At 44.6% G+C, this 14,927-nt stretch overlaps 1 protein-coding gene and 1 long non-coding RNA gene across 2 annotated transcripts; both read left to right on the forward strand.

Annotated features, from left to right (window-relative positions):
• Positions 1 to 1,219: 1,219 nt before the first annotated feature.
• Positions 1,220 to 1,576, forward strand: LOC126875776 (uncharacterized). Its single transcript, XM_050638649.1, has one exon. The coding sequence runs from the start codon at positions 1,220 to 1,222 to the stop codon at positions 1,574 to 1,576; it is 357 nt and encodes a 118-aa protein (XP_050494606.1).
• Positions 1,577 to 7,993: 6,417 nt separating this feature from the next.
• LOC126875765 (uncharacterized) lies at positions 7,994 to 10,047 on the forward strand. The gene is made up of 3 exons (XR_007693655.1): positions 7,994 to 9,161; positions 9,699 to 9,741; positions 9,824 to 10,047. It is a non-coding gene; the product is annotated as an uncharacterized LOC126875765 (long non-coding RNA).
• Positions 10,048 to 14,927: the final 4,880 nt, after the last annotated feature.

Below are 14,927 nucleotides of genomic sequence, written 5' to 3' on the forward strand. Positions count from 1 at the left end.
GTAGGGATTGTAGGGGTCAGGCTTGGTGATGTGCTTTGCGTCAGTGGGTATTGTTCCCCCAATACGGGCAGGAACCAGTTCAACGATTATTTGAAGGAACTGGAAGGGGTCATAAAGGAAGGGAGGAAAGGAGCACCGGCGATTATGGACTTTAATGCGAAATACAGCCGCTGACAATGCTCATAGAGAGAAGCATGGTCACGATCCATTCCATAGGGATCAGTATGGCTTCAGGAGAAAGAGGGGGACTCTTGAAGCCCTGGATAGGATCGTCGCAGTTGCTGAAGAGTGTAGAAGGAAGGGCCTGGTGTGTGTTCTGGTCGCCCTTGATTGTGAAGAACACCTTGAACGCTCTAAGGAGGGAGAGGATAATGGAGGAGATTCGAAGGAGACGGCTACCGGGTCGGTTACAGGAGTTGTTAGCGGACTATCTGGCTGAAAGGAGAATATTGGTACACTGTCGGGACGATGTCGTAAGGAGGAACGTCTACGCAGGGGTCCCGCAGGGGTCGGTCTTAGGACCGTTACTGTGGAATCTAGTGTATGACAGGGTGCTGGAGGCGCTGGACCGGGAGAAGACGGAGGTTATCCTCTTAACAAGGAAGAGGATTCCGAAGATTTTTAATGTTGACGTGGGGGATAGGGGGGGGGGGGAGATTTCCACTAGCCGTGTTGTGAAGTACCGAGGGGTAGTGTTGGATAGTGCTAGGAGATTCTCCTCCCACCTCAAAGCAGTTTGTGATAAAGCGGAACGGTTCTTGGGCGCCATACGGAGCCTACTCTCAAACGTCGGTGGGGCCAACGATTTAGTCAGGAGACTGTATTATGGGGTCTGGAAGTCTGTGGTACTAAATGGCGCACCGATATGGGCCTCCTCTCTGGGAAGAGAAACAAATAGGTCGATCATGAGAAGCGTGCAAAGGGCAGCGTTGATCTGTACGTCTACCGTCTACCGTACGGTGTCACATGGGGCTCTGTGTGTGCTTACCGGTAGCATGACAATTTACATCAAGGCATGGTTGCGGTGGAAGCAGTATGGAGTGAAGAGGCGGATCAACGAGAGCCCTGAAGAAATGGCACATGTTGGGCAAGAAGAAATGAAGGATTTGGAGACGGAGGCAGAGGACAGGCGTTCCACAACCCCCACAATTGAACTACGAGACTGGTAGAAGATCCGCTGATCTTCTACAAAAGAAAGAGGAAGATCAACTACCATACGATGCAGATCCTTACGGGACACGGTATCTTTAACTGTTACCGTCATAAGATCGGCAAACAGTCTCACACCAGCTGTTGGGATTGTGGTGCGGTGATGGATGACGCCGAGCATGTGCTATTTTGGTGCCTTAGATGGACGGAGGAGAGAACGGAATTGGAGGTCGAGATCGGTCAAGATTTTCAATTGGAGAACCGAGTCGTTGAGAAGATGGCAGCAGAGGAGCGGTTGTGGAACAGGTTTCATGACTTTTGTACAAAGGCGATGAAATGCTGGCTTCCTAAGGAAAGGGCGGTGGAGGTCAGGAGAAGATGGGAAGGAAGGAGGAGAAGAATGACCGGAGTCGAGGAGAGAGGATAAAGGATCGGGTACGTGGTGTAGAGGCCAACCTGAAGTAATGTCGAATGACTGTACCCGGTTGGTGCCTCGAGTACCGTAGCAGAGGGAAAATGAGGAGGGGTTTTTAGTGGGTATGGCGATGTCATCTGCCGAGTCCTACATAACCCGCAGACGCGGGTCTTTGGGTATGCGTAAAAGCGTTTTCCCCTCCTCGCTATTAAAAAAAATAGGACCTCACAACGAACTCCAACAGGAGGGCCGGTGCAGGAGACCAGGAAGATGGTGCTCCCACTTCCTCCGCGGTCATCTGCGGTGACCCCAACGCTGAACGAGGGGAGGAAAACATCATAAGCTGAAGTGCTAGCGACGGCTAGACAGAAAGCCGAATTCGGCATTGAACGAGTTAAAATCAAAATGGCGATGACTGAGATTATCATTCTAGAAGTTCCCGTAGACAAAGAGAGGAAGAAGGCACCCGCGCTTACAGCATGGTTGACACAGGTCCTGGATCTGACCACGGTGAAAGTTGCGGCCCTAATGGTGGAGCTGAGGGTAACTAAGATTGACATCTCAGTCGGCAAAGAAGAACTTCGGGACACCCTGGAGAGGGCCGGAGGATGCAAGGCACTGGAAGTTTGAGTAGGAGACATGAAGACTTCCAGAGGTTGGGTCAGCCTGGATAAGATACCCGACAGTAACAGCGGGGAAATTAAGTCAAGCGGGAAGAGGGTCGAAGTCTCCCCGAATAAACTAATAGAAGCTACAGATGCTTAGAGCTGGGACACGTGAGAGTGACCTGCAGATCTACGGTAGACCGGGGGCAGCTATGGTACAGATGCGAAGGCATCGGTTACCAGGCCAAGAGCTGCTCTGCCACCGTGCCCGGGGGCCCGCTCTGTGAGTCGCTTGGTGCGCCACCCACAGAATGGGAGAGGCGGCATGCGTTCCGCCGAAAATCAAAGGGACGAGCCGGATTCGGGAGCCTGCTACGGGCTGGAGACAGGGCGACAACGCGAGAGATCTACCGCAAGAAGAGGAAAGAATCACGAGTGGGGTAGATGGCCAGGGGGAAGCCATGGATATGGACTTAGTAAAGTAAATAAATTCATGCGGCTCCACCAGACCAACTTGGAGCGATCGAAACGGGCATAAGACCTGCTCTTCCAGGCGATAAGGGAGAGCAGGGTTTTTCTGGCAATGGTAGCCGAGCCCTATTGTATACTAGACACCCCTGACTGGGTCGCAGACCTAGACGGCTTAGCCGCTATGACGTGGATGTCAGCACCGAGCACATCCGCCGCAGAGATCCTGTTCGAGCAGGGCAAAGGGTATGCCGCGATCGAGTGGGCTGGGATGGTAGTGGTAGGCATATATGTTTCCCTGAACAGTGGTCTGGTCGCGTTTGAGGAGTTCCTGGATGTGTTTAGCGATTGCGTGAGACGATACCTTTCACGTCAGGTCCTCGTCTTGGGAGACTTTAACGCTCACTCCTCGCAATGGGGAACACAAGGACAGATGCTCGGGGCCGGATGCTATCAGACTGGGCTGCGGGCCTCGGGCTCCTCTTACTTAACAGAGGCTCGACCAGCACATGCGTGGCATGGAGAAGATGTTCCGTCGATATTACATGGGGTACCCCCAATGCCTTCCGGCGGGTTTCAGGCTGGAGAGTAGCCGAAGGGGTTGAGACTCTCGCAGTCCACCTGTATATATTCATCGAGGTCGGCCCGGAGACAATACCCGCGAGACAGACCTGCGGCATTAGGGGAATGGAACTCTCCAGCCCGCCACCAAGATGGCGCCTCAAGGATAGAGACAACGAGATGCTCCAGACAGCAGCCAGTGACGCGGCCTAGAACTGGGACGCCCGTACAGAGAAGACAAACATGTAGGAGGAGGCGGAGAACCTTCGACGAGACGTCAAAGCGGCATGTGATGCGTCAATGACGCGCTCCGTGCCAGGGATTAGACTGGTGGTCCTGGAGATCGCAAAGCTACGGATAAAGTGCATTCGGGCCCGCAGGCGGTTCTAGAGAGCCCGCTGTCGGCGGCTTTATGACGAGGAAGAAATCTACTTTTGAGTCTGTACGATAAATTGTTTTACTAATAGTGAATAGAGAAGAGGTCTTCTAACACTCCATACATCTACCCATGTTGATGGGTTATTATTAATTATTATTAGCCATAAGTATATAGGAGGGAAGTATTTGCGCACTTTTACTCACTGGCGTTTACTGGAGAACTAAGCCCTTGCTTGTGCAGTGTTAGGAGGTTACGAGTGTTAGGTTCTGACCTATCAAACCTGAACAGGCACCTTGGCCGACATCACACGGATGCTCGCATCCAGTGGGGATGTCAATATTGTGAAAGGAGTTTCCCGAAGCTCCATGAGGCAAAATGCCACATTCCAAAGTGTAGTGGCACTAGTCAAAGGAAAGAAGGAGCGTACAAATGCAAATTTTGCCCCATGAGCTTCTGTACTCAGAGAGGATTATCCACCTACGAATGGCATGCGCACTCTGCCATGAGAAATGAAAAAAGAAGGAGAACGGGCTCTTGTGAGAGCTCGATGAAATTTATAACAGTGAAAAATTGCCAAATGTTGAAATTAGCAAAGTCCTCACTAACAGGACAGTTGAACAAATAAAATACAAGAGAAAGATATTAAAAATAGCTAGTGAGAATACAAGTCCTCAAGAGTTTGCCGAGGTGACAGAGGGAGGGTGCGATCCCGTTAATTCAGGCAATGCGCGGACATGCGTTTAGCCTGTAACTAGCGGGGAAACATATAATGAGGAGCCTACCCATCAGTGGAGACTCCAACTAGAGTACGAAATAGAGAGAGTAACCGAGGTGCCCCCGTCGTTGAAGGAGGATAACGCTCGGTTAACAGATATTTGGGCAAAATGCAAGGAAAATAAAGAAGTCCTAACAAATAATTAAAATGAATTTATTTACACATCTCTATATGGAGCGCTAGAAAATGTTAAAATTAAAAATGACAAAAACAAAAGTAATTCAAAATCCTAAAATAGAAGATATTATAATAATAAGAATAATAATAGAAATAAAGGGAAGGAATACTCCTACGCACGTTGCCAGGAGTTGTTTAAGGAATGTCTAAGAAAGTTGTCCGACGTTGTCGTTAACAACGATCGTGCATACCTGGAACCAACCAGGCAGCCACCGGAAGAGAGTGAAGTGAGGACGCTCTATGAAGATTTATGGCGTCGGGCAGAACCAACCAATCCCCCAATCCCAGGAAGTAGAACCTCTGAGCTGGTAATAAACGAATTGTTTCCGCCGATAACCGCCGAGGATGTGAGCGAGAAACTTAATAAAATTAGGAAAAAGGCTGCGGCAGTAGCGGATGGATTTCAAAAAGAACATTTAATGATATCTGGCCTGCCCGCAATACTAGCTAAAATTTGTAATATATTAATGTATAGTTCCCATTTTCCGACAGTATGAAAGGAAAATAGGCCTACACCAATTTCAAAGCAAAGAAACCAAGCAACCAGGTGGAGAATTGGAGGCCTATAACAGTAGGCCCCATTCTCGGCCGAATTTTCTTCTCCATCCGCGGCGGAAGGATGAGAAAAGGTATTGTGTAAAATTTAAGGCAAAAAGGTTTTACATCTGAAAATGGATGTAAAATAAACATCGATCTATTGAACGCTGCCTTAAATTATAGTAAAAAAAATAACGGGGGGATATTCACAATTGTGGATATCTCCAACGCATTTGACACAATATCCCATTCGGAGTTAAGCAGGGTGACCCTCTATCGCCACTGCTATTCAACTTATGCCTAGAACCGCTGCTGGAAATGATTGAGGAGCAAACCCGTGGCATCATTGTCAGTTGTGAAAGAAAAATATCGATCCTGGCTTTCGCTGACGACATTGTTCTACTTGGTGAAGATGAGAGGGAGGCACAACAAGAATTAATGTGCTCCATTAATATCTGAAGAGCCTGGGGATGAACATATCTGGTGAGAAGAGCCAAACGTTCCAGGTGGTCGCCAAAAAGGACACATGATTCATAAAAGAACCGCGAATTAGGCTCGAAAATGTCAACATACCAACGGTTGACCCAGATGAGGCCTTCAGGTATTTAGGCGCCAAAATGGGGCCTTGGAACGGTATCCATTGTGGCATCATAGTGCTAGAAATTCTGAGCATGGTCAGAAGAGTTAGAAAATTCTCTCTGAAGCCATGCTAGAAAATTGAGTTAATTACGAAGTACATCTTCCCTCGATATATTTACCATTTCCTTATAAATCTACCAAGTGACAGTGTCTTAAAATTATTGGACAGCGAAGTCCGGCAGGATATAAAGGTCATATTACATCTTGTGCATTGGACAGCCACTGGTTTCTTTTATGCTCCAAAAGCAAAAGGGGGATTAGGGCTACCGAGACTTGAACATATTATCAAACTTGGTACCGTAAAAAGCGCATTAAACAATAAGAATTCAGTCGATCCAGCGGTATCTAGCTTGATCAATGGAGAAAACGACAGCAAGCTAAAGAAAATCGCAAACTCTCTAAGGATCAATTGGCCGGCCACTTCCGAAGAGGTAGAAAAAGCTAGAAAGCGACTAAAGAGCGGACATATTAAACAATGGCAAGAGTTGAGAAGTCAGGGACATGGAGTAAATGACTTCTCAAAGAGTAAAACTGGCAACGTGTGGCTCGAGGAGTATAATCTGTTCAAGCCCTCGAGATTCATCGATGGCGTAAGACTTAGGACAAACACCTTTGGGACACGGACTGTATTGGCACGGACTGACAAAAGAATTGATGTAACCTCAAGTGAGCGTCTCGACTTGGGCGCCTATGAAATCTTCCTCCACGAAAAAAAGCATAACAGTTCAATGCTAATATAAACTATAAGTATTAATTAATTGATTATTATTATTATTATCAATATTAATACAGATTATTACTACAGTTTAATAGCATAATTGTGAATGTCTCTAAAAATATAATATCCATATTACGTTGTTTTGACATTAAAATTTAGTATTTATCTTACATTGTATTTTGCGTATTAAAAATATGTATAAAAAAATTGATTTTTATAACAGTTTGCATAATGTACATATAATATTAAATACATTAATTAAACACAGATATACCAATTTTCTCTAAGTAAGTGCATATTTATCAAATTTATCCTGCATGCACTTTATATATGTCGGAAATGAAAAGACACCGGGACCTTCCTTTGGAATTCTTCGGAAAACCCCCAATATTTTGCCTCTATAACTTAACTGGATTATAATTGTTTGAGATTTGTGATAAGGAGCTTGAACGTAGCCGCGGTCAAGGGATGAACGCTTTGCCTAACAAAGGTATGGAGTAATTCTATAGCTCTCCTTAAAAGAAAAAAAGAAATTCGTGGCGACACGCGACAGTAAACATTCCAACGGTTTCTGTCCCGTGGCTCGCCACACGCAGACCCTATTCTTCGAGTAAGATGATTGCCAGATGTCGATGCGTCTCCGCAGTACATGTTCGGCTAGCTCGAGGGCCCGTTATAAATCTTAAGATTTTGTCAACTAAAGTCCTTCAAACAGACAAACAGTCTTTGTCCCAAATACGGGAAAATAGGGGAGACGCGAGATGCGAATGCGATGCGAATTTACGAGTAATAGCCGACATGAGTACAAAGATCAATGAATTAAAAGACGACATGCGTTCACTCAAGACAAAAAAGGAAATCGAGACACCCGTATCACCGCTGATAATTCCCTAGGTGACAATACCGACAGACGGTAGCCCCCAACCAAGTTAAAAGACGCGATCGAGTCAGTACCAATATTCGACAGATATCGACCCTCAGTATTTCAATATTTAACAGCATGCGAGCGCGCACGAAACATGATTCCGCGGCATCAGGAGCCTCAGTTGGTAAAATTATTAATGAATAAGCTTCGCGGGCACGCGTTCCTCGCCATAAAGGACAGTTAGCTAAACAGTTTGAACGATTTCGGGAACAAATTAAAGGATATGTTCGGCCGGACTCAGATTTGGACGACGACCTCTCCGGATTATTTCAATAAAAGTAAACGAAACTCCAAGTACTCCCACCGCTAGAATAATTTCCCCAGATTTAAAAACTAAGACAAATTTACTATTAGACCCCAGATCAGAAATCAATGTCATCAAGAAACCTGCCTTATCCGAATCAGGAATCATGCTGCAGCAATCATGCAATCGTAATGCAGGTTGCGGGAAATCCAGTTTTTTTTCACGTGGGGAGCACGAGGCGGCTACGGGTTCTCAGGGCGTAGGACCACGCCCTGGTCCCATCGGGAAACCACGATGAATCTAATGTTCTCCTACAGCCGGGTGGTGACTGGTCGACGTCTTCGGCCCCCGCCGGTTTGCCGATCCGGTGCGAAGAACCTCGAAGAAGTTGGTGTGCCCGTATCTGCCAAGACCACTCACCTCACCTTCTTGTGGGGCTCCCCGTCACCCTGCGCCGGCCTTTGCTGGGGCAGGGTGCGAAAGAGTGAGTGGCACCAGGATGGAAACCCTTGTTGACGACCTCGGCGACTTCAGAATCACAATGGACAGAGAAACGAACCAAAAAATCGTTTACAGTGCAGGGGAGGGATACCACAGTACCGGCGCAGCCGCGGGTTGTAAAACGGGCCCCGAGTCGTCATCGAGCAACCGTGACCGTCCGGGGGTGGGCCGCCAGGCCCCCGAACACGCTCATGCGTCTGGCGAAGGGGACACACGAACTGGGGGGTCTCGGAGAGGGTTGGAGGAACTCGACGTTATGACCGTCGGCCCGGGACCCTCACGGGATGGGATGCGGCGACGCCGCAATCGCGGCGGGGCGGTGAGATCCGACGACGAAATGTCGTCATGCTCTTCCTATTCGACCGCTGCCGGGACGGTCAGCGTGGAGGTTTTAGTAGGTTGGAGTCCGGCATTACCACGCCGCTTTTCCCCAGAAGCGACCTGGTGTCCGTGCGGATTTCCTCCACGTTAATAATAATATTTATAAAAAAAAGTTATTTTTCACGTAGTTGACTCATTGCTGATCGATCAAGATGGAATCTTAGGATCCGAATTTTTCGCAGGATACAAGGCTCGTTTGGATTACGAGCGAAAACATATAAGTGGGGAAATATTTATATCCCCTTCGATACAAGAGAAAAGATAATCGTGCGGAAACGAAGTTCGGTACCATTACAAATGTTCGATTAACATTACAAATCTGGAGATAAAAGAGGGATTTATTCCCAAAATCGAGCCAATCAAGGGAGTCTATTTTGGTAATGTAGGTGCGAAGAACCATAAGGGACAAGGATATACAAGAATAATAAATACCACATCGAAAGATTACGAATTTATCACACCTACAATAGTAATTAAAGAATTTGAGAACCTCGCCTCGCCGCCTGAAGTTCCGTCTTCTTGATTATCTCACCTTTTTTTGGACACACGGAGTCTGCTGAAGTTTCGTCTTCTTGATTATCTTGTTTACGCTATTTTTAATTTTCCACATCCTTGAGACACGTAGATGCTGCTGAAGTTTCGTCTTCTTAATTTCTCATGTTTCGTTTGGTGTTAGTGACATACGAGGTGCGTGATAAAATGTAGATATTGTAGTAGCTCGTATTTTGTTGATGTTTCGTCTGCGATGCTTCCCAGGCCTTCCCTACTGATGCCAGTGGAACGTGCCAGGCGAACGTGGCAGCTTTGCCCTTGCTGAGGTTGCATTTGTGATGTATTTGGTAATTTCCTTGCTCATGTCAATGAAACGTACAAGGCGTGTGGCAACTTAGTGTTTGTCGAGTCTTTGCACGTGTAACACGCTCTATTTCCTATGTTCCCCAAGAATTATTAAAATTCCAATGGCAAGTTTTTAATACGTCATTCCATAGGAGGTGGCGCCAAGTGGTAGTTTGTAATAATTGTTAATTTGCTTGGCGAGTTTGTTCTGCTTAGCGAGTTTGATTTGCTTGGCGAGTTTTTAGGTTAGTTTTTCCTTTTAGGTAATAATATGCATTAATTCATAGTAATAAGTGATTTTGATAGTGTTTGATTATTCGATATTTTGTATGATTGATAGTGTCGATTTTGTTTATTGCATTTTCATGTTTTCCCTTATGAATACAGGTTATGTTGGATCATGGATACTGATATGTCTGAAGCTGTAGAAGTATGTATTATTTTAATTTGTTTTGACTTCATCCTGTTTCGTATTGTTGTTCGTTTTCTTAAACTTGTGTGTTTTATTTTAGTGTGAGAAGAAGAAAAAAAGTCGTAGGCCGTTCAAACCTCCTCCGAAACGTTCTAGGAAACGTGGTCGTCGTGGCGGCGCAAAAGCTCGTGGGCAGAGGTTAAGGAGGCTGGAGGGATCGTCTTCCACAGAGGGTAGCAATAGTGTGGCTCCAGCCCCATCGTCGAGTCTCGGTGATCCTTTTGGTTATTGATCTAACCTTCTCCGATGAGGACATCCTTCAGTTACCGCCAAGTTCTCCTTCGATCGAAGTGGTTGATACAGATGCCTGTGCCAAGGTTCGTTTTTGGGAGGTGATCCCTGATCAAGTGTTGGAGGCTTACCTACGCCACCATTCCTCAGGTCAGGGGGGTACTTGTCCGGACGTACTCTCATGGTGTTTAAATAGGTTTCGTGAGATGTATCCGGATGCTCCGTGTGTGGATTTTGACTTTACTTGGTAACAGTGCCTTATTTGTTCATGTGTGTATATATGCCTAAATGTGTTCCCAGCGGGTGTTATTTTATTGGAGTGATTTTGTCTATATTCTTATATTTTATTTACTAAGATATGTTTTGTTTTTTGCGTTGAAAACACCGTAATCACTGGTTGATACAGCGAACAATTGTGAACGAAATAGATCGAAAGTTGATAGAGTTGTTTTATTCCAGACAATTCATTAAATCTTGAGCAAGAACGATTATTTCAATTTTGAAACTATACTCTCTGAGAACAATCTGGATGACATAGTGATTTATTCAAGATCTCCTCACGAACACGAAATTAAATTTAACGAGTTAATGGAAATACTAAAGGAATCCAAATTGCGATTGCAACCCGATAAATGCGAATTCCTACGACACGAAGTTATTTGGGACACATAATCAGTGAAGATGGTGTAAAACCCGATCCACAGAAGATCGAAGCCGTATCGAAATTTCCACGACCAAAGAAAGCAAAAAATATCAAACAGTTTTTGCGACTAGCGGGATACTACCGAAGATTTATACCTAATTTTTCCAAAATTGCAAAACCATTAACACAACTATTGAACAAAGACATCCCCTTTAAATGGTCGGAGAATCAGGAAAATGCATTCAACAATTTAAAAACAGCGCTAATGACAAAACCTATTCTACAATGTCCGAATCTTTCCAAACCCTTTAACTTTACGACAGACGCTTCAGGTTATGCAATAAGCGGTGTAAATAGGATAATCAAGAAGACGAAACTTCAGCAGAAGATAAGCAGCACCCGCGTTTCCTCAGGTAAAAGGGAATATGAGAAATTAAGACACAGCGTAAACAAGACAACCAAAAAAACGAAACCTCAGCTTAAGCTAGCAATTACGATATTCACATTTTGTCACAAGTTAGTTACCATTTGGTCAATTGAAGCGTTTACACCTCCACTCTGTCAGTCTGTCTCAATTGAAATCTATAAGTATTAACTACAGTTTGTCTTAATCGGAATCAAGTTAGTAGAAATTTATATGTATTAACAAGAGCTACCATCTTTCGATAGAAGTGTTTACACCGTCACTCTGCCAGTTATCTCTCGAATAATTGTTTCAAACGAAATTTATAAGTGTTAACTACGAAGGTTGCCCAAGCGAAATAAGTGCCAAAGTTCGATTAACCGCCGAATTGTATAATAGAACACGATTGACTCCGCATACATTTAAGGTGAGAATTTTAAAGTTTGTATATTCTCTTCTCTGATAACTTCGCAGTTGTACGATATTTGAAATCGGAATAAAAGTATCCGTTGGCAGTTACAATCAACGAACAAGAATATCAAGCACACGATTAACGCGGATTTTGCCCAAGACATTTTGGATTCACAACGACCGTTCTCTGCATTAACTAGTGATCTGACGCAGCCGAAACGTTGTGCTAATTACGGTGTTTTCAATCATAGAAAACACCTATGGTCTCCGTGTTTCTCTTCCCATTATTAGCACATATTGGGCGAGAGGGACGAAGATCTGCTTCGCGCGGCCTCCTCGGGGGCGATGGCCTCCCCTAGCGACAAATTAATCGGTTAGGGAAATTTGCATTGTTGGCTCGATCAAGAGGATCGGAGTGCAAGGAGTGCACTGTTAGTAATTCACTTCAGGATGACCACCGTGGAGTTTTAGTCGGTAAGAGACCGACGCTGCTCTGCTGCTGCCGCAGAGGTGGAGTGTCCACGAGTATTTCTCCACGTACAAAAAAAAAAAAAAAGAAAACAGGCGGAGTGCACTGAGTGCGTCGTCGTCCCACGACATCCCGACATAAAAATCATGCCGAATTCTCCAGAATGTGTTTTAGGCAGTGCAAATTTATTCATTGGAAATGACTCTTTTAATGAGTATCTGGTGAGAGAACCGAATAGGTATCATTATTAAGTTATAGATAAATACAAAATTACATCAAAAACAAAGAAATGAACAGAAAAAAAGAAATTTTTAGGCCTAGCAGTTCTAACGAGACAAGTAAAAATGAATGCTCTCTACGACTATTGGTCAACTGATCCATGTATGGAAACTCCATTCTTCTCGTAAGTAATAAGCAGAAACAGATTTTTACAAATAACGCAGAGTTGGAATTTTTGCAACAATTCGACGACGAAATGTCATCGTGTTCTTCCTCTTCGACCGTTGTGAACGCGCTCGGCAAGCGATCATACCGGAAGATTACTGGGTCAAGGTTGGCCTCATGGAGGGCGAAAGCGTCCAGCGCTGAACTCCAACGGCGCACGTGGTCACTGTCACGACCGGCATACTTCAAATCCGACGGACTGACGATAGAGATAAAGATGTGGCGGCACTCGGCGACAATGTATATCGCTGAAGTGCCTAATGAACCATCAACATCCCAACGGTCCTTCCACCGAAGGTTCTAAAAGAAAGAGCACGTGGCAACGATCGCGGACGCCTAACAAATGCATGGACGGTGAGGATGTTGAGGGATGACAAAAGAAAGTAATCGGATCCGATCGAAAGTAAAATCATAAGAGTCAGTCTTAGAAAGTCACGCCTAGAGTTCGGAGGTAGATTGTAAAGTGTATTGATGTTAGAAAAAAAAAATAAAGTTTTCTTTTTTTATTTTTCACCTCAAATTCCTTTTTTATTTTGTTATTTTACGTGACATCACCACCACCTCCGCCGTCGGCTCAACAATGGACGATCTCTGCCGTCTCTGCATCCGCGACGGTGCCGTTGGCGGCGACGACGCGCGGAAAGAGGATATAAAGATGGAATCGGATGAAAGAGAAGGGACCGAGAAGGACAGCTAACCGATTCACGGACATGAACACGCGGACAGCGCATATCTGCGGAGGAGGATGCGCTTTCTGGAGAGTGAGATCAGTCGTCTCCAGAAGACGGTGGAACGGCTGACCAAGGAATGTGTACTAAGAGGGCAGTAACAGAAGGAAGTGTAGCGACACTCGACAGCAAACTTTCCAACGGTTTCTGTCCCGTGGCTCGTTACACAAAGACCCTATACAAGACAAGATGATTGCCAGATGCCGATACATTTTTACAGAATATTTTCAGTTAACCTAAGGGAACGCTACAAATCTTAGGATTTTGTTAATTAAGGTCCTTCAAACGGACAAACAGTCTTTATCCCAATAGTCCCTAAATCTACCACCTACTACGGGAAGATACGGGAAATCTGCTTTTCTCACGTACGACGCTTCCTACTAGCATCTTTCTCTCAAGGATGGTTAGTATCCTTTTCCAACCACCAACTCAAAATTTAGTCAATTAACAACGACGTCCACTTCCCTCACTTTCCGAACCAACGCTTTCCTAAACGAATCCGATGATCTCGTATCCTTAGACACACCCCATCATAGTTTTTCCTATCCAGCATCATCGTGACGGAGTCAGTCGCGAGACGCCTGTCCGAATTGATAGTTGATAGTTGGCAGCAATCACTGGTCCGAGTTGCTCGACATCTCAGGCAATCATCGTCCGAACTCGTAGCGCATATCGAATCGTATCTACCCGAATCTACCCGAGTTCGAACTTGTAATCGCGAACCGCGAACCGAAATTAATAACTGCGAGTTTTACGTCAAGTATACTCACCGAATATATTTTGTTAATAAATATTTATTGTTAAACATATTCGAGTGTTCCTTCAATACCTATCACGCCCATCACCTCAGAAGTAACGACGGTGAAGGGCAAGCGGTGGGGATCACCACTACGAGGGAACGAAAGGAGATGCTCCCGGGGCCCCAACGGGAATGATTATGGGCCATAGAATAAGAATACATATAAAAAATTTCCTGCAAAAAGTGATAATTTCGTGGATAGAAGATTGTGGATCAAAGGAAAACGACGAAGAAATATCTAGTACAGCAAACACTTATGAGCTGACAAGCAGATCATCCAGACTAGATCACCCACAAAGACTATCAAATTTCGGAAAACATAAACTTATAAACATAGTGTCTAGTCGTCGGAGTAAAAAAGCCCCAAAACCCCAATGTAGAATTTGCACAATTAAAAAAGAAAAGAAGTAGAATATGTTTTGTCTGTAAATTTTGCAATGTTCCATTACACAGAAGCGATTGTTTTGGACGATATCACACATTTAAAAAAATATTAAATTATTATTTGCTTGAGGAAAATCATTGTATGGATTATGGAATATTATATAAATATTAATCTAAAAACGATTCTAATAGATCAAATAAATATCAATATAAATATTATAAGTAATTTCGCCAAATTTGAGTTAACATTTCTATAGGTATGAGAAAAAGCGCGTATATTCCCGCGCGATATCCTAGAGTCTAAACAGAGCTAGAGTCTAAACTGGCTTCAACGATGTATCTGCGACCGAGTGAGAGGTAGACAGTACATAGGATTTTCAACCGCTACTGGTCGGTAAAATGATACGATAGTACACAACAAGTGTATAAGGTGAAACCGTGAATGTGCGTGCGTGCGTGCGTGCGTACGTGGATAACGATAAGGCGAAGCGAATAATATGCATAGTGAATCTTTTCTGTCTTTTGTGAAGAAAGGTTTTATTTTTCATTCTTTTGGTCTCTTCCCTCTCGTTTCTTTTTTCTTTTCTTCTCTCCAGCGTCACATGAAGCGCACAAATGTCCAAATCTTTCCA

Source organism: Bombus huntii, unplaced genomic scaffold (assembly GCF_024542735.1).
Source record: "Bombus huntii isolate Logan2020A unplaced genomic scaffold, iyBomHunt1.1 ctg00000057.1, whole genome shotgun sequence".
NCBI classification, from domain to species: Eukaryota; Metazoa; Arthropoda; class Insecta; order Hymenoptera; family Apidae; genus Bombus; species Bombus huntii.

Coding starts and splice junctions, on each gene's coding strand:
- LOC126875776 (XM_050638649.1), top strand. CDS start 1,220: ATGCAGATCCTTACGGGACACGGTATCTTTAACTGTTACCGTCATAAG.